The sequence below is a fragment of the Propithecus coquereli genome, unplaced genomic scaffold (assembly GCF_000956105.1).
Source record: "Propithecus coquereli isolate 6110/MARCELLA unplaced genomic scaffold, Pcoq_1.0 Scaffold25, whole genome shotgun sequence".
NCBI classification, from domain to species: domain Eukaryota; kingdom Metazoa; phylum Chordata; class Mammalia; order Primates; family Indriidae; genus Propithecus; species Propithecus coquereli.
This window is the reverse complement of record NW_012148063.1, coordinates 190,238-209,495: the sequence shown is the minus strand read 5'-3', so window position 1 is coordinate 209,495 and position 19,258 is coordinate 190,238. Positions and strand designations below refer to the sequence as shown.

The window sequence follows — 19,258 nt, the reverse complement described above, 5'->3', positions numbered from 1 at the left end:
ACTATATCATATTACTAAGTCCCTTCTGTGAGCGGCCTCAAATCCTTTTTGTTAATTGAGGGACAAAGGAAGGAGCAGTTTAGAATTGTAGCTATTGTGCATTGGCACTCAACATCCATTTCTCGCTTCTCATAGTGAAGTGTTTTTTTCCAGACTGCCAGTTCCCATCCATTAGTCCATCATGAAATCAACTCAGTGCGTCAAGACCAGCATTTCCTAATGGAGCAGAACAGCACAGAGTGGCATAGCAGTGCACAGCCCAGACGAGAATAGAAACCATCAGGGCGCATCGCACTGTCTTGAGAATCTTTTATCTCAGGGAGGCACATAGATGACTGTGTGTACGTGTGCGCAAAATGAATTTAACAGGAGATTGTGTCAAAAGTTTGAAAAACACTCTTCTAGCATACCTTTCTGCACCTCCAATGCTAGGAAACTGAATACCATGCTTCCCGGAATGCCTTGGGAAAAGATTGCAGGTGTAATTAGGGTTTGGTCAGTGAGATGCTCAAGTGTGAGATCTGGAAAATGGCAGTGGTCACACTCCACTGCCACAGCTCGTCCTATTCGCAAGCATGTGAGGGACACTTTTGGTCCTCTGTGGCATCATTAGCAGCAGACCCAGCATGTGGACACTAGATTCATGGGTCCTGAGAGGCAGAGTACAAGGCATGCATTTCCCAGTCCAGATAGCAGCAGTGATGTTCTGGAATTAGCAACAGGAGGGGAGGCTTGTTTAAAGCAGTGGCTTCGGGGTCACACTAGTATCAATGTGATTGTGGATCCACCGGCTTTCTGATTATAAATGTAGCAGCAGCTCTCCTGGTGGCTTAGTTCTCTGGTGTGCATTTGCCAGTTGCTATGGAAAGTTCAACCTCAAGCCTATTTCTTCAGCCCTCATATGATTCTGTACGCCACTTACTACCCGATAATCTATCCCATCTTGCCTAAACTGCTAGGAGTAGCACCTATTCTGCTTCCATACCCTGTTGCAACTGACACAAAAGAAAAAATAAATCTTTTTCTGGTTCTCAGAATTACACTGAAACTTAGTTATAAATTCCCATGGAGAATTCTGAAAAGATACAGAAAATGAGTAATTTATAAGTCATGGATACATTTGTTTTGTTGTTTTTCGGTTTTGTGGATCTGTAGCAGCAAACGACCAACAAATTCTAGTCGACTGACTGATAGATAAAACCACATGATGGAAGATAACAAAACGGCTTAGTATCTTCACAACTAGCTGCAAGGAGAATGAATGAATCTATCTTAGATCAGGTTTCCTGGAAGACTCTGAAATGGAGATTTGGATGTAGAGAGTTAGTAGAATTGCACACTTGGGAACAAAACCTGCAAGAAAGTAAGAAAGAAGGATGGGCAGAGGGGACAGCTGCCCCGTGATGGAGCTGCAGCAGAGGCCTGAGCCAATCTTACGGGGAAGGGGGTTCTGAAGCTGAGACGACCCTTCAGGTGACCCTTCCTACATTGAGGGAAGAGAGCCAGGTCTGTGTAACCCCTTCATTGACCAGTCTCTGGATGAGAGCTGCCCTTGGAAAGGGTCTGTGACCCAGGATGAGGTAGCTCCCTTCATCCGAGGACAAGTCCTTGGAAAGCATTCGGCTGTGGGTTACCAGGAGCCAACAGCTCTGGGCAGCAGCAGAATGAGCTGTTTAGTCCCGCGGGGGGGAACCTGGGGTTCACCGCAGCATCTGTTGCAGAGCCCAGACAGTCATTTGTCCTTGTCATGTCCTTCCAGTTTCCTAAATGCCTTGTGAGGACATTTAGTCCAGCCCTATAGGAAAATAGGAAAAGTATGTTCTGAGTATGTAAATGACTTTCAGCATGATAGTGACAACAAAATCCATCTTCCACACAGCAATACTCCAGTTAGTCCTGTTTTTCAAATAGAACTTTGTGAGTTTGAGCCAGAAAGCCCAAGTCTAGGCTCTGAACCTATTTTCTGTTTCCAGGTCAACAATGGATGCAATCTCTCCATTTTTATCTATTGGCCATTACCACTTGAATAGTAGAATTTTTTTTACACTTTTTACACTACCTTCTTTCCTACTTTCTGCTAGGTCAAGAATTAACCACAAGATTGCCCAAAGGATTGCAGGGGAATGTAGCTTTTCAAATGGAAAACTCATGGGACCAGGAGGCAGGAAACCGGGGGCTTCTACTCAGTTCTGTCAATTCATTCTCTTTCTCTCTCTCTCCCCCCTCTCTCTCACTGTCTCCCTCTCTCTTTCTCCTCTCCCTTTCCAAGGAATAATCATTATTGTGTAAATCAAAAGAAGTAATTTATATTAAAACATTGTGGTAGGAAAGAATTATAAGACATCTTCAAGCTATTATCAATATTCATCATCTCCCTACTTTATAATTACACAAATCATTATGCCTTGAGAACCCACTCAAATCAGTATATAGTTTAAAGTCCTGGTACCCAAAGAAAGGAAGATCCAACCCACCTGAATATTCAAATTCCATCCCATCAGCTGATTCAATCAGACATTCAACAAGTGTTCATTGACTATGGGCCAAGCACCAGACATACAACGAACAAACCAACAGGAGGCAGGATGGTTGAAAGTTAATGATGTGGACTTCAAAGAAAGATTAGCCTAGATTTCCAGCTTAGGTGTCTTATACCCTTCATTTCTCTGAGCCTCAGTGTTTCTTTGTCCAAGAAAGGAGATGTTACCATAAGGAGTTGTAAATAAGTGCTGTTCGAGTTATGCACAAGATGCCACAGAAACCCGCAGGTGGGTTATGTAACCCAGCCTTAGGATATCAGAGAAAACTCTTTGGTGGAGGTAACATCCAAACTGAGTTTCTGGAGATAAGCAGAAGTTAGTCAAGTGAGGGGAGGAAAGGTAGTCCAAAATGTCAGCAGTTGCAAAGTTCTGTAGGTGAGAGCACCCTGGAGAAGCAGCAAATGCTGTTTTAGATAGAATGTGGCATTCCTAGCAAGACTGACGTTACTGAGGAGTGGAAACAATTGAAGGGCATAGATCAGGGAGTCATAGAATCATATTCATATTCTTAAAAAATGAGCACTCTGACGACAACAGAGAAGGGCACCATCCCTCGTTCCAGGAACACCAAAGTGAAGGCTGGGTGAGTAAGACATGATGGGGTGTAAACTACAGCGGTGTCAATGTGAAGGAAAGACTTAGCTAGATAGGGGAGAAGGCGGGAAGTGGAATGGACAGGGCTTTGTGATTCATCAGTGTAGGAGTGAGAAAGAGGGAGAAGTCATGGGTCCCTCTGAACATCCTAACTTGGACATCTGAGCAAATGCCAGGTCACTCCCTGAAACAGGGAGCCCAGGAGCGAAGTAGGTTATGGGGGGCAGAGGTGGGGAGGTGGGAGAAGATGGTAGAGGCATAAATTATAAATTCAATGTTGCATATGTTGGGTTTGAGATGCTGTAGGATAAAATAGTATTCACTGAACACTTGTATCGTCCAGGCTCTAAGCTGTGCACATTATATAATCAATTCATTGAATCCTTACAAGGATTCTATAGGAAAAGTACTCTTGCTATTCTTACTGTAGTCCCTACAGGGTTCAAAGGGGTTAATCAACTACCCAAGTCACATGGTAGAGCCTGTATTTGAACTCAGTTCTGCTTTGCTCAGATCCCATATGTGTGTCCTCCACACCATCCTACTGCATACAGGGATGTGAAAATCAGGACCGGGATCTGATCTAGAGAAATCAAGATTGTCATCATCATAAACGATAATTAAAACCACAAGACAGTTGGAACTGGTTAGTGGTATTTACTACAACAATGACATTCGCTAACACGCATTGAGTACTCCTACGTGCCCAGATATTTTCTAACTACTTTAGATTATTTACGTCTTACAACAAGCTTACACAGTCGTATATTAGTTTCCTAGGGCTGCCATAAAAAAAAAGTTCTACAAATTGATCAGCTTAACCAACAGAAATTTACTGTCTCACAATTCTAGAGGCCATAAATCTGAAATCAAGATGTCAGCAAGGTCTGTTTCTTCTGAAGATTGTGAGGAAAAATCTGTTTCAGTCCTCTTTCCTAGTTTCTGGTGATTGCTGGTGATCCTTGGCATTCCTTGGCTCTTAGATGCATCACCCCAATGTCTGCCATCATCTTACAGTGCATTATTCCTGTGTATGTGTCTATCTCTGTGTCCAAACTTCCCTTCCATAAGGACACCAGTCATAATGAATTAGGGTGCACTCAAATGACCTCATCTTAACTTGATCATCTGCAAAGACCCTATGTCCAAATGAGGTTACATTCACAGGTACTGGATATTCAGACTTCAACATCTCTTGTGTGGGACACAATTCAACCCATAACAGGTAGGTATTAGCTCTATTTTACAGATGAAGAAACTGAGGCACAAGGAGATAAGCAACTTGCCTGAGGTGACAGGGCTAATGCACTGAAGAATGTATAAAGTGTGAGAAAAGGAGACCTAGGACAGACCCCCAGGGAATGCTCACATCCAAGACATAGACCCCACTCTGTGACCACAGTGGACTGGACCAGAAATGGGTGCCTGATCCAAGGGCAACCAATCTACAGGCTTGTCATTGGCCTATAAGGTGACATGGTCCAAAGGTGCTATGTCTTACACTGGAGAGTAATTGACTAAATGAATCAGGGTGTCCCTCCAAAGAGAGACACAGAGAGAAAGAACAAGAGCAGTCAATGGTGAGAACAGAAATGGCAGGACACAGAAAAGCCAGGAAGCATTAGAAAACATGAACAAGGGAAGCCCAGAACAAGCAGAAGTTGAAGCCAAAGGTAGAGAGAAGAGTGGGGAGACAATGATGATGCCAGCTGAAGCAGCAGGTGCAGAGGCAGAGGGCAGTTGAGCAGTCAATTAGGAGATCAAAGAAAACCTGGATTTGTGGGAAATGCAGAGGACCCAGCCACCAGAGCCGCTGTGTGCCCTGCACGCAGCCCTCCAGGTCTTAGACAATTAACTGTGTCCCAGTGTCCAGGACATCCCACTGTTATTCACTGAGTTCTGACTGTGAGGTCAAGATTGCCAGGCACACTTATATCCACACTTATTCCTGCACTAATCTCTCATTTCTTTTTTGTTTCTTACAATCTTAAAATTGTCTAACTCAAGTATACAGAGAGGTGAGAGAAAAACAAGTTGAATGAAAATCACAGAAGCTAATGGAGGGGAATGTTTCAAGAAGAAAATGGTTGATTGTACCAAATGTTACAGAATGATCCTACGTAAGATAAGCACTTTAAAAGTAACAAAGATTTGCTAACAAAAACGTGACAGTGGGATGCATGGAGACAGAAGCCAGATTGAACAGATGGTGGCAAGGATGAGAAGTGAGACCAGAAAGCAACATTCAGGACATTTTGAAGGGGCCCAGCAGCAACGAAGAAGAGGGAGATGAGGCTCTAAGCAGAAGCTGTTGTGGAGTAGAGGGAGTGATTTTTTCTTAAATGAGAGAGATTTAAATGCGGATGGAACTAAGCCACTAATGAAGGTGAGGGTGACAACATGGAAGAGAGAGGGAAACAATTGATGGGAATGCAAGTGCCCAGGTAGAGGAAATAACCTGAGACAGGGAGAGGGAGGCAGGCAAGTGTGGGTGTGGGCACACAGGAGGCTGTATTAGGACATGACATTGAAGGTGTTTGCTGTAATGACTTCTATTTGCTGGGTGAAATGGGAGACAAGATTATCTGCTGAGAGCGAAGAGGAAAAAGACAGGATAACAGCCTTGAGGGAGGGCAGAATATTTGCAATAGTCATTTTGGAAAATGGCAGTCAGATCTACCAGGGAAAACGGTGTGGGATTACCAGCTAGCACAGAGGGCTCAAGAGAGATCAAAGGCCAGGAATTTGGGGTGCCACTTAGCTGTGATTTTATGTGAATTTCTCCAGCCTCATTCAGTGGGGCAGGAAAAGCACCAGAAACACTGGTAGTTGGTATTAATTCAAAGTTGAGGACAAGAAGGTCAAGGGAACAAGGAGTTAAAGGTGTTAAGAAGAGAATGATTAAATAAATGAACCATAATATCGAGGCTGGCTCCAGACAGAGTGAAGACTGGCAGGGCTAACAGGGAGGAAATATGAGACCCACAGAAATGCAGAGGCTCAAAGAACAGCGATTTTGGAGTAAGAGGTAGAGATCTGGGATGATAAAAGTTTGTAAAGATTTACTTTAAGATTTTAGAGGTGGGAGAAGTTCTAGATGATTAGAAAGTCGTGATGTGACCATGTGTCATAGACATGCATGCATGTGTGTGTCTGTCTAGCTTCTCTTCTTTTGGAGAACTTTCCCTCTGTCATTACATGTGATCCTGGTTGAACAGATAATCCTAGAGTCTCATCCCACCCCAACTCACTGGCGGGGTTGGCATGGGATGCAGGCTGAGTTCATCCCCCTGGCTACAGTGATTGGTACCCAAGGATTGGTACCCGAGGATGGGTACCCAATCAAGAAGAGATGCTCAGGCTCTCCTCTGAGATGTCTTATACGGGTGCTTGGAGACAAAGAGGCCCTTTTTCTTAGCTCCTGAGTTGTAACGACCATGCAACTGCTTGTGCCCATCATTCCTAGTGGCCTAGAGAAACCCACCTGCAGAAGGAGAAACTGAAGCCAGCATACGAAGACAAGCAAAATCAAGCTGAGATGAGAGATGGAGAAAAGCAAAAAGAATCCAGACAAGTTTGAATTCCTGGATCTAGCCAAGCTGAAGCTAGTCTACCAGTGAATCTTTCAAATGAGCCTAAAAAATTCTCCTTTGGCTTAACGTGGTCTAAATGGGATTACCATAACCTGCAATCTAGGGTGTGAGTGGCTGAAACAAAAGGAGATAAAGGTATGAGAGCTGAGAAGGCCAAGGAACTAAAGAAATTACGTTGTGTGGGTTGGCCTCATGGGGAATAAAGTCCTCTGAGGTAAAGGTAGCACTGCTTCAGACAATAGGGAAGACACCTATGAACCACTTGCTGAAGTCTTAATAGGGAGAACAGACAGCTTGTTAGTAAATAACCACAACGAGGACCAGAAGAAAGTTACATGTATACATCACTTAGCAAGAGCCTCAAAAGAGTGATGGCTTTTATTTAAAGGCAAAGGAATAACGGTATAAAAGCCACATGGGGAAAGAGAAGCGTAGAGACCCCACTTGCTAACGAGAAGCTAAGTGGAGTAGGCAATAATGTGGAAATAATCGCTAGCGCATAAAGTGGGCGGAGCCTTCCAGGCCAAGGGTTATATAACCATGAAATGCTTCCCCAGGGAAAATCAGCTCCACTTCTAAGTTCTAAGTCTTATTCCAATACCAATAATTAAAACTTCCTTAACATTTCTTCAGCCCGCCACCCCTGGACCTCGAATCACTTGCTGTTCATTTGTAAAACCGACAATAAGGTAAAATTGAAAATTTAGATAGCTGGAGCTTAAATATTTTTTTCCTAATTGAGAGATTTTACCCATGTATTTAGTTGTCTCAGACTATGGCCAGAATAATAACCTCAGTAGCAATTATCACTCAAGTTTATTTGGTAGAAGAGTTAGTATTAAATATTTTAATGCCTTATGTAAAAATCACATCAATCTAATGAATTTTATTGGACAATATAAAATATACATGATATTATAGAAGAAGAACATCTAACATAAAAATTCAGAGCTGGCCTGCCAACTCTCAAATGAATGCCACAGAGGAAAATCCAACAACCAGCTGGCGTTTTAACAAGGAGGAAATGGCTTTATTAAAGGATTCCCAATTTTTCAAATGACAAATAATTAATGTTGCACATAGACTATATACATGTACAGAATTTGTTTTTCTCATTTCATATACCCTTTCCACTAGAAGTCCCTAAGGATTATATTCAGACATTTTAAATCTTTCTGCATGTGTTAAAGATTATTGTATATACACTTAGGTCATACAGTAGTGATGTTATATAAACATATATTTGGATAAATAGAATGTAGTTTCGTGTAATGTAGAGAAAGTATGGCACTAACCACTATGGACCATTTTTAGTCTTTTACATGAATCCCGATGTATGATTAATGATAATAAGTCAAAAATGAAAAAAATAACATTAATAATATACTTTATTTTTAAAACATTATTTAAAATATCTTGACATAGCATAGAAAATAAATTTACAGAGAAAATAAATCATTTATTAAAGACTGTATTCGGGAAATGAAAACAGAATGTACACAAACAATCCCCCCGATAGAAACGCACGCACCTGTGGCTGCACTGTTCCTGGGCAGAGCAGGGCACTCAGCTCGGAGAGCCTCTAGACACCCAGGGAAGTCTTGTTCTCCACCCAGAGTGACTTCGGGTTCAAAGCAGCAGCCACTGAATCTTTGGGACATGTGGGTGCCCCCAGAGATTGCAGGTCTACCCCAGAGAACGCTCAAGGCTGCCTCTCCTGCCTCTGGCCAGTCCAGCCTGTGTCTGAAGCCAGAGACACATAGGTGTGTTTACTCACTCAGGAAACTCCTCTATGCTCTCCTTGCACATGAAGGAGAAAGCCAGGCAGGGATGACCACCCCCCAGGCAAATCTCATCGCTCCTCCTCTGTGCGGTCTGTCTGCCATCCAACTGTAAGTGTCAAACTCGTTTGCTTTCTTTTAGATTTTCACTTTCTCTCTTTTTTTTTCCCATAGTCCATATGTTTATTAGATAGTAGTTTTCTTTAAAGATCTTCACTTTTTTCCTCCATTTTGTTGCTTTTTTTGTGTGTAGCACTATGGATTCTTGGATTTTTCATTATTTAAAGTATAACAAGCAGTGCATTTATCAAACTTAAAAAATTAAAAATAATTTTTAATATCGTCTAGTTTTGAGTCCACATTCAAATTTACCCAATTGTTGCAAGAATATTTTATTCTTTTTAAAAATCCAAACCAAGATCCAATCTGGTTTCAACCTAAGTTTTAATTGCAATTGATTCGGGTTTTTTTTGTTGTTTTTTTTTTAAGACAGAGTCTCACTCTTTTGCCCGGTCTAGAGTGAGTGCCGTGGCATCAGCCTAGCTCACAGCAACCTCAAACTCCTGGGCTCACGCGATCCTCCTGCCTCAGCCTCCCGACTGGGACTACAGGCATGCGCCACCATGCCTTGCTAATTTTTTTCTATATATTTTTAGTTGTCCAATTAATTTCTTTCTGTTTTTAGTAGAGACGGGGTCTCGCTCTTGCTCAGGCTGGTCTCGAACTCCTGAGCTCAAACAATCTGCCCGCCCGGCCTCCCAGAGAGCTAGGATTACAGGCATGAGCCACCGCGCCCGGCCAAATTGCAATTGATTCTTTAATCTCTTTTAGTCTAGAAGAAAGAAGCCAATGTTTTGTTTATAACATTGACTTTTTGATGACTCATGAACAGTTTGTTGTATGTTTTTCATTTTCTCTTAATGTTTGGGTACGCTAGATCTATTTTTTTCCCCTTTCATTTAATTAGACACTAGTGCTTCTATCAGGGACAATAAAAAATACATTTTAAATGGTAGAAATTAGATATATTGTCCCAAAAAGTAACACATTTTTCTCAGTGAAGTTAAGAATATGGTTTCCTGAAAAATATTTGTAAAATAGAAATCTAAAAAGAAGGAAAGAAGTGGTAACAATTTACAATAAAATCCTGATCTTGGAAAAGTACCCTTGCTGTGAGTGCATTTGCTATACTGGTGAGTAAGACCGAATGGTATTTCTTCATCTCGTAGGGCTGGATTCACATTAAAGCTTTCGTTTTTAAAAGACTGAGACGAGCCCTGTTCAAACACTAAAAATTACCACCAGATGCAATCTGATACCAATATTTAAAACAGCTAAGTTTCTTACAGGACCTCAGACCTATGCGTGTTTTACTGAAGTAAATTAGGTACATTGCTTTTTAAAGCAATCATATAGGTTACACTTATGATAAATCTGTCACTTTGGGACTTTAACTACTGATTGGGGGGATGTTTTCCTTCCTCTATGCGGGCAGTTTCTGCCAGCATCACAGAGATTCCGGAGAGATGAGACTGTGAAGTAGCAGAGAGGCAGGGCCTTTGATGCAGAGCTCACTGCACCCACCACTCACCAACTGCGACCTTGGGTAGGTAACACCGTCTTTAGCCCCAGAGAGATTGTAAAATAAAAACATTAAAACTTCTCCACATGGTTATTATGAGAACTAAATTGGCTAGTCAAGCCCCTGACTCATAGTAGATACCCCATAAATGTTAGTTCCTTACTCCCACTTCCCAATCTAAATAATGTAATCCGGTGGAAGTCTTCTGGGTCCTAAAGTGCTAGTAAATGAAATAATAGGTGTTTTTAGTATTTATCCAAGCCTAGCACTTTTGAGATCCTTTTTTGCCAATGATGCATTTTCGCTATATCATCAAAGTATACAATATTCACACGCTGATCAAATTTCAGACACATGGGGAACTCATGAAATTGGGAATTGTGTCCCATCTCTTAGTGCCACCTCCCTCAAGAGATGCGGGGTTCAATGAAGAAGTTGTAAGTGGCCTTGTGGGTACTTGTCTTGCCCAGGAGTCATATCTTTGCAGCAGGCACAGGTGACAAAGTGATGCTGATGTGAATGGATCAGTTTTTCAAGACACTTGATGATTTCATAGTCAGGAAGAGCAAGATTGGTCACATTCAGGCCTAGCATCTGGGACACGACCTCCCTGAAGTCCACCAGCTGCAAGATCAAACAGAAACACATAACTGGGAGAACAAAACGTATCAACTCAACTACTGCTGAGCCAAATGCAACAACAGCAACAGCAACAAACCTGTGGAAAACCCAGATTTTCATGAGGTAGGCAAATTATCTAACCTCTTCAGCCTTAGTTCTCTCCATTATAAAATACCAAATTCTAAGTCCCGTCAGGTGCCAACCTTCAGAGATTTCATAACCACTTTTCTGATGAGCCCATTAATGTGGTATTGACTACCAAGTGAAGAATCCTGGTCAAGAAACCACGAATGAGACTCTGACCCCACTAAGACTCCATTTTCTCATTTCCAGGGTGGGACTCACAATATACCTACCTCAGAGGGCTGTTCTGAAATTTGGATCAAATGAAATGATGACAATACATGTGTTGTGCATATTAAGAAGTGCTATACACACGTTGTTGTGGTTTTGTCAATGGAAAATAAGTACTTACACATTGGAATTTTAGCTGAGTGATAACCTCTTCAACTAAAAAAAGAACAAATGGCAAGAAAGTATGAGCAGATAAAAGCAGTAGGACTTCCAAACTACTATGAAAGCACGTCACACAGACTTCTGCTTCACAAGCTGTAACAGTGGACTGCTCTGGGACTACTATTTGTCAATCAGAAAAAGAAAAATGGGGGAATGGGGAGCATGGTTGACTACAGCTCACACCCCTTCGAACTCTCATGGCTGGTTTCTGTGGCTCTAGGCCAGTGCAGAAGCAGATAAATCAGGGATATCCGGCCACCTCACTAAAGGTACGCTCCATTTTTGAAAACAGGTGATTCAACTTGAAGACAGAGTTATGCCCAGGAGAAAACCATCCAAACATTCCTACTCCATGCTCATTTGCTTCCCAAACTCCTTCCCATGCAGAGTCCAATTTGGGAACTGTGACATTCTCTCCAGCTGTGGTCCGAATCTTTGCGCCCTCTCAAAATTCTTATGTTGAAACTTAATCACCGATGTGATGATGTTAGGAGGTGAGATATTGAGGGGAATAATTAGATCCTGAGAGTGGAACCCTCATGAATGGGATGAGCGCCCTTTTAAAAGAGGCCACAGAGAGCTTGTCCCTCCCATCATGTGAGGACATAGCAAGAAGGTGCTGACTCTGAACCAGGAAGCTGTCCTCACCAGACACCTTGATCTTGGACTTCCCAGCCTCCAGAACTGTGAGAAATAAATTTCATTCGTTTCTAAGCCACCCTGTCTGTGGTATTTTGTTTTAGCAGCTTGAATGGACTAAGACACCAACCTAGTCCCCCTAATGAAAATGTTTCCCTCAAATTTTTCCGCCTTTTCAAATGTGGCCAGAGCTCTTAATTCCTGAGAGATTTTCTTTCTGAGAACACTCACTCTTATGGTTTGGCTTTCCCCAACTCTGTCTGACACATGAGCCAAAGCAGAGGCAACCAAAGGGGGAAAAAAATCCTAGGATCAGAGTCTACTCTATGCCCTTTTGAGCTTTAGAAAGAGAGTGAGATGAAAGCCAAAGCAATGGAGGTCAGGCTGCCCGGTACATGTTTCTTTATGTCTGATCTCCTGATGGACACGCCAGATAAAATGCTCTTCCTTGCAACCAGTGAGCAAATAAGTACTTTTTTATGGCTTACATCTGTGCTTGGTTGGCTATCAAGTCTGGGTGCCACTGTTGGAGATTCGGAGCTGTTTCCTGCAACTGATCCTGCTAGAGATAAAGATTCCTTCTTAAGGCCAAAACCCGAGTTAATGTTAAAAGATCTGGGATGACGCAAACTTCAGAGGCAATCACTGAACATAACAAAAACCCCGCCACAACCAGAACCTGGTTTTTCACCAGCTTTCCACTGCCTTGATAAGACTGTCTATTTCTTTCCTAAAATTTGTGCCATGAAAATGTGAAGAGTTTCCCTGAGTGGGGTAAATCATAATGGCTACTCAAATGCCAAAAAGATGCTGGAATGTGGACAGATATGTTGAAATGACATAGAAAGCTTTAGAAATTGTTTCTGAAGACATGCATGGCTGGTGCTCGATCCAGGAGCACGAATACTAAAACTGGAACGATACAGAGAAGAGCACGGCCCCTGTGAAAGAACGACGTGGAAACTCACAAAGAGTTCCACATTTAAAAATTAAAAAAAAGGAAATGCATGAATAATTACCAAGCTTTTGAATTGTCCTATCATTTTCTAAACAAGAAGATGTCACCACCAGATTTATACACACCCGCTTTTCTCTCTTTTCTGCTTCTTCCAGAAATTTCTTTAGTGTCTTCATTTCACTGGTTACCACCTCTATCATGTTTCGGGCCCTTTCTTTATCCTCTTTCGCCTCATGTTCTGTAGTATCCAATTCTAACTTGACAGATTTTAGCTTTTTCTCAGCCTTCTCCTTCATTTTCTCCAGCTTGTCTCTGGATTTACTTAGGTCTTCAATGGCTTTGGTCTGTTCCAAAGTTTTAATCTAAGAAGTGAAGAGAATGCTGAAAAATTTTTTTTGTATTTATTTAGCAAAATTATATAAGCAAGGCAAATCAGAAGTCAATAGAATTCACTGCATAACTTTTTATGAATAAAGAACAGAAAACATGTCTTAAGACAGTTGTGGTTTATAAACAACATAGCGGAGTACTGTCATTTGGAGAATCAATGAGATACAATTGTAGACAGCATGACTCTGGAGTTAGATGTTAAGATTAAGCCTGCTGGTATGTACGCACACACTCTTAAGTGCTCCATCAGCAAAAGCAACTTGCATTTTCTGCCCCTACCAATGGGCCATCCCCACAATGTAAACATTAGGAAGAGTGAGATGTCTCCCCTTCTCATGAAGCATCCCAGGAGAGCCCCACCTAAAATCCCCTCAGCAAATCTTCATGACTGCTGTGAGGAAAATATAGATTGGCAGTTTTTCAGAGGAAGTGTCTGAAGGTGGCGACTGTGTTCCACAGCAAACAAAGAAGCGGAGGGTGGTACCTGCCTCTAAGATGCTGTACCAGGATCTTTTTTGCTGGTTTGTGGGTTGTTTTTTTTTTTTTGACAGAGTCTCGCTCTGTCACCCAAGCTTGAGTGCAGTGACGTCATTATAGCTCAGAGCAATCTCAAACTCCTGGGCTCAAGCGATCCTCCTGCCTCAGCCTCCCAAAGTGCTGAGATTACAGGCGTGAGCCATTGTGCTCGGCCTGTCCCAAGATCTTAAAACCAAAACACGGAGGATCCTGTGGTGTGTGGTACTTTTTCTTCATTAGCTTATTATTTAAGATTATACCAGAGCCGCTTGCAAAAATAATTTAAGTAAAAAAAAGGAACGAAATTCTGACACATACTACAACATGGATGAGCTTTGAAGACATGCTAAATGAAATAAGACCCAAAAGAACAAATATTGTATATTTCCACTTACACAAGGTACCTAGAAGAGGTTAACCCCTACAGATAACATGTAGGAAAGAAGTCACCAGAAGCTGTGGAAAAGGAGGAATGGGAGCTATTGTTTGATGGATACAGAGGTTCAGTTTGAGATGATGAGATAATTCTAGAAATGGATAGTGCTGATGGTTGCACAACATTGTAAATATACCTAATGCTACTCAATTGCACACTTAATGATGGTTAAAATGATAAATATTATGCTATGTTTCTTTTACCACAACATAAAAAAAGAATTTGAAGCAGCTTCACACAGACACAAATTTTTAATGATTATTTTAAAAAATACAAATGAGTTACCACTCAATATCCACGAGAATGGCTAAAATAAAAAAGACAGACAATCACAAATGCTAGCAAGGATGTGGAGAAACCGGGACTCACACGCTGGTGATGTGGATGCAGTGCTGCAGCTGCCGTGGGAAACAGTTTGCCCGTTTTCGAAATGTTAAACAGAGTTACCATGTGGCCCAGCAATTTCATTCCCAGACATATGGCGAAGAGAATTTAAAATTTATGTCTACACAAAATCTTGTACCCAAATGTTCAGAGAAGCATGATTCATAAACACCAAAAACTGGGAACAATCCAAATGCCCATCAACCAATGGATGAAAAAACAAAATTCTAAACCCCAAGGTGATGATATTAAGAAACGGAGCCTTTGGAAGGTGATTAGCTCATGAGGGCAGTGCCTTCATGAATGGTATTAGCATCCTTATGAAAGATGCCCCAGAGAGCTACCTTGCCTTCTCTACCATGTGAGGACACAACAAGAAGGTGCCATCTGTGGACCAGGAAGCAGGACTTCGCCAGACATCGAATCTGCTGGAACCTTTATCTTGGGTTTCCCAGACTCCAGAACAGTGAGAAATAAATTTCTGTTGTCTATAAGCCATCCAGTTTGTGGCATTTTGTTGTAGCTCCCTTAATAGACTAAGACAGGGGTGAGGAACCTGCAGCCTGAAGGCCACACGTGGCCTTCTAGGTCCTTAAATGCAGCCTTTTGACTGAATCCAGATTTTGCAGAACAAATCCTTTTGTTTTCATCAATACTTTTTTTGTTCATCTTTTATATTTTTATTTTATTTCCAAAATGAACATACTTAAAATACCAAAGAATAAAATAAGTTTCAATGAAATAATCCTCCCATATTGACCAGCAGTATTAGAACATTAGTAAGCCATAAGGGCTAAATTGACAGCTGCTACACTCGCGATTCAGTTCTAACTGCCCCCCTCCCTGACTGTTGCCACTACTGCATGAGGCTGGTTGGCAAGAATTTATGGGGATCGAGTACATCAGTCTGTTATCAGCTTTTGACTATGGTGCACTGTGCTTCTGTTCGAAGTGGAATTTGTGAACAGTTACACAGCTTGACAGTATTTTTTAATTCTGTCTGCCTAACAGCCCATCATGTCAAAGAAGACCAAGAGAACGCTGAAGGAAGAAAACAGATTTTTTAAGGAGGATTGGGAATTGTAATACTATCTTGTTTCTGCTAAAGATAAGATGATTTGCTTGCTTTGTGTTACTGCAATATCAACATCAAAGAATCAATGCTCATCAGCATTATAACACTCATAAAGACCACAGATATTTTAAATTAGAGGAAGGGGTGCAAAAGTTTGTATTGCAGAAATTAAAAGATGAAAAGCAAAGACAATTCTTTCAAGCAGCAATAAGACCTGGAAATAATGCCACTGAAGCAACCTATAAAATAGCTTATATACTCGGGGAAAAAGGGAAGGCATTCAATGATGCAGAAATTGTGAAAGAATGCATTGTCAAAGCCGTAGGATGCTTAGGTCCCAACAACATTTCAAAGTACAAACAACTGTCTCTTTCAAGGAGAACCATAACTGATCAGCAGCATGAATTAGCCTTCAACTCAATAGAACAACTTCATGCCATACTTCAAAAGGAAAATACATATTATTCAACTGCACTGGATGAGTCAACTAATACTACTGACTCGGCGCAGGTTTTATACTTCATTCAGGTCATAACAGAAGATTTTCTTTGCTATGACAAGTTATTCACTTTGGGCACTCTTGTGAACAGAAAACAGGGAATAGATATCTTCAACAACTTTCAGGATAAATGTTGTCAAGCTGGACTGAATTTGGTAAATTTAGTGAGTGTACATACAGACAGTGCACTTCCATGACAGGAAAACATGAAGGGTTTATTGCACAGATTTTAAAAAGTATTAACAGCTCCAGATGCTCTCATTTCTTTTCATTGTATCTTGCATCAGTAAAATCTCTGTGCTAAAGCTACTATTTTAAGTGACACTTTGCAACAAGTTATTAATATAAGTGTTGTTAACTACTATATATATTTATGCAAATGCAGCACAGCATCATCAGTTTCGTAAAATGCTGAAGTTGAATGATGAGGTATTCAGTGTGGATTTGCCATATCATTCTAAAGTGCCTTGGCTGTCACAGGGACAGACGTTAGCCAAAATTTTATCTCTGCAAGAACAGATAGTTAAATTCTATGAAGAACAGAATCAGCAATGTGAATTATTGAAAGAAGATTTCTATAGGAATTCAGTATTTCTGTGCGATATCATGTCAAATCAAGACAACTTGAATATTTCTTTGCAATGTAAAACTAAGTCTATATACGATATGTGGCAAAAAAAAAAACACAAGCATTTCAAAAGAAGCTATCTTTTTTCAAAACACTTCTTCAACAGGCAATATCACATGAATATTTTCCCCAGCCAGCAATTGTCATTGATGAGCAGGACGATATATGTGACTCATTTGGAGAATATATAGCTGTTATAGACTTGTTAATTGGAGAATACAATAAAAATTTCACTCACCTTGAGAATCATGACATCACATTCAAATTAGCATTTCAGCCTCACCTAGTTGATATTACCAAGGCACCTAAAGAACTTACAGATGGAATTAATTGAGCTTTCGGTAGATGACATTTTAAAGTCATGTTTGATGCTAAGAAAGATCCAGTTGAAACATGCAAAAATGCAGTAGAATACCCACACTTGAGGCAATATGCCTGAAAAAATGCTGTCTTGCTTTTCCACCACTTATTGCTGTGAATCTACATTCTCCTACCTAACCCAAATGAAGACTCCCTTAAGGTTACAAATGACTGATACCCATCTAGAGAATCAACTGAAACTGTGGACCTCCATGCTGCAACCAAATATTCAAATGCTTTCCAACAAAAAAACAGACACAACAAGGTCATTGAAAGGTTAGTTAACTTTAAAATTAACAGTTTTCATTTTTTGAAACTATTAGTACCTAGTAATTAGATTTTTACAAAATAATGTACATTTATAACTTCTCATTGAAGTTTCTTGAATGCAGCGTTATTTGATTACAGCTGAATTAATGGGGCCTTCCAACATAAAAAGGTTCTCCGCCCCTGGACTAAGACATCTTTCTCCTCTAGAGAGGAGGCTGACGCAGACATGCTTAGTTAGAGAGGTTCATTGAACTGGCTGCATCCAGAGGAGACAAAATCCTTTGGGTAAACTGACAGCCGCTGTGGGACTTACAATCACTATTTGCATGCTATACATCTGATAAATGGCTGATAACTAGAATCTATATAGAACTTAGGAAAATCACCAAGGAAAAAATCAAACAACCCCATTAAAAAGTGGGCAAAGGACATGAACAGAAACTTTTCAAAAGAAGATAGACTAATGGCCAACAAACATATGAAAAAATGCTCAACATCTCTAATCATCAGGGAAATGCAAATCAAAACCACAATGAGATATCACTTAACTCCAGTGAGAATGCCTTTTATCAAAAAGTCCCAAAACAGCAAATATTGGCATGGGTGCAAAGAGATAGGAACACTCATACATTGCTGGTGAGACTGCAAACTAGTGCAACCTCTATGGAAAGTAGTATGGAGATACCTCAAAGAACTAAAAATAGAACTACTGTTTGATCCATCAATCCCACTACTGGGTATCTACCCAAAGGGAAAAAAAGACATTCTATAAAAAAAGACATCTGCACTAGAATGTTTATAGCAGCACAACTCACAATTGCAAAGATGTGGAAACAACCCAATTGGCCATCACTACATGAGAGGATTAACAAAATGTGGAATATGTATACCATAGAGTATAACTGAGCCATAAAAAAAAGGATGAACTACCTGTTGTATTATCCTGGATGGTGCTGGAGCCCATTCTTCTAAGTGAAGGATCACAAGAATGGAAAAACAAGCACCACATGTACTCACCATCAAATTGGTACTAATTGATCAACACTAATGTGCACATGTGGTAAGTAACATTGATAGGGTGTCAGGCAGGTGGGCTGGGGGAGGAGGGGATGGGTAAATCCACACCTAACAGATACAGTGCACGCTGTCTGTGGGATGGGCATGCTTGTCGGGAGGTATAAAGACAATTTATGTAACCAAAGCATTTGTACCTCCGTAATAATCTGAAATAGAAAAAGAAAGAAAAAAGACAGCATAAGAACTGCTGCAGCTTGGGAAATATTCATACATAAAATGTAAAATGCCAACAGCTGGGGAAAAGGATTCTCACTGAGCACTGGAGTCAATGAAATGGCACTGGTAGAGCAGACGTTTAACACAAGGAAATGCCACCTAGTAAGAGCAGGTCTGCAGAGGCTGGCCTTGGAGATCATTTATGGATAGCAAGTTATCAAAACCCTTATTTGATATGGACTGTATATTAGATACCAGTTTATCAGGGTCTTATTAATGTTAATTCATGGGTGTGATGATTACATTGTGCCCATGTAGAAGAATGCCTTGAAACACATGAGAAAGTATTTAGGGATGAAGTGTCAAGATGTTTGCAATTTATTCCCAAATGGTTTGGCAAAAATAAATCAATCTCTCTCTCTCTCCCATTCTCTCTCTCTCTCTCTCTCTCTACCCCCTCATTAGGCAAAATATAGTAATCAGTAAAATGTTAACAATCTATCTGAAAGATAAAAAAATGTCTACTATATTATTTTTGCAATTGTTCTATAGATTTCAAATTTTTCAAGACAAGAAGTTGGGAAAGGGAATGTATTGATCATGGATCCTATTAGTAAAAATTTTTTAATACATATGTATTTTT

General features: G+C 40.6%; 1 protein-coding gene across 1 annotated transcript in view; it reads right to left on the bottom strand.

The window, feature by feature from the left end:
- Positions 1-10,309: 10,309 nt before the first annotated feature.
- The window catches only part of CCDC170 (coiled-coil domain containing 170), a 127,383-nt gene continuing 118,434 nt past the window's right edge, over positions 10,310-19,258 (bottom strand). The window contains exons 9-10 of the mRNA XM_012646781.1: positions 12,950-13,186; positions 10,310-10,714 (exon numbers count right to left, since the gene is read on the bottom strand). Of these exons, the coding sequence (XP_012502235.1) occupies positions 10,514-10,714; positions 12,950-13,186 (438 nt within the window). The 3' untranslated portion in view covers positions 10,310-10,513. The remainder of the gene's footprint in view (positions 10,715-12,949; positions 13,187-19,258) is intronic.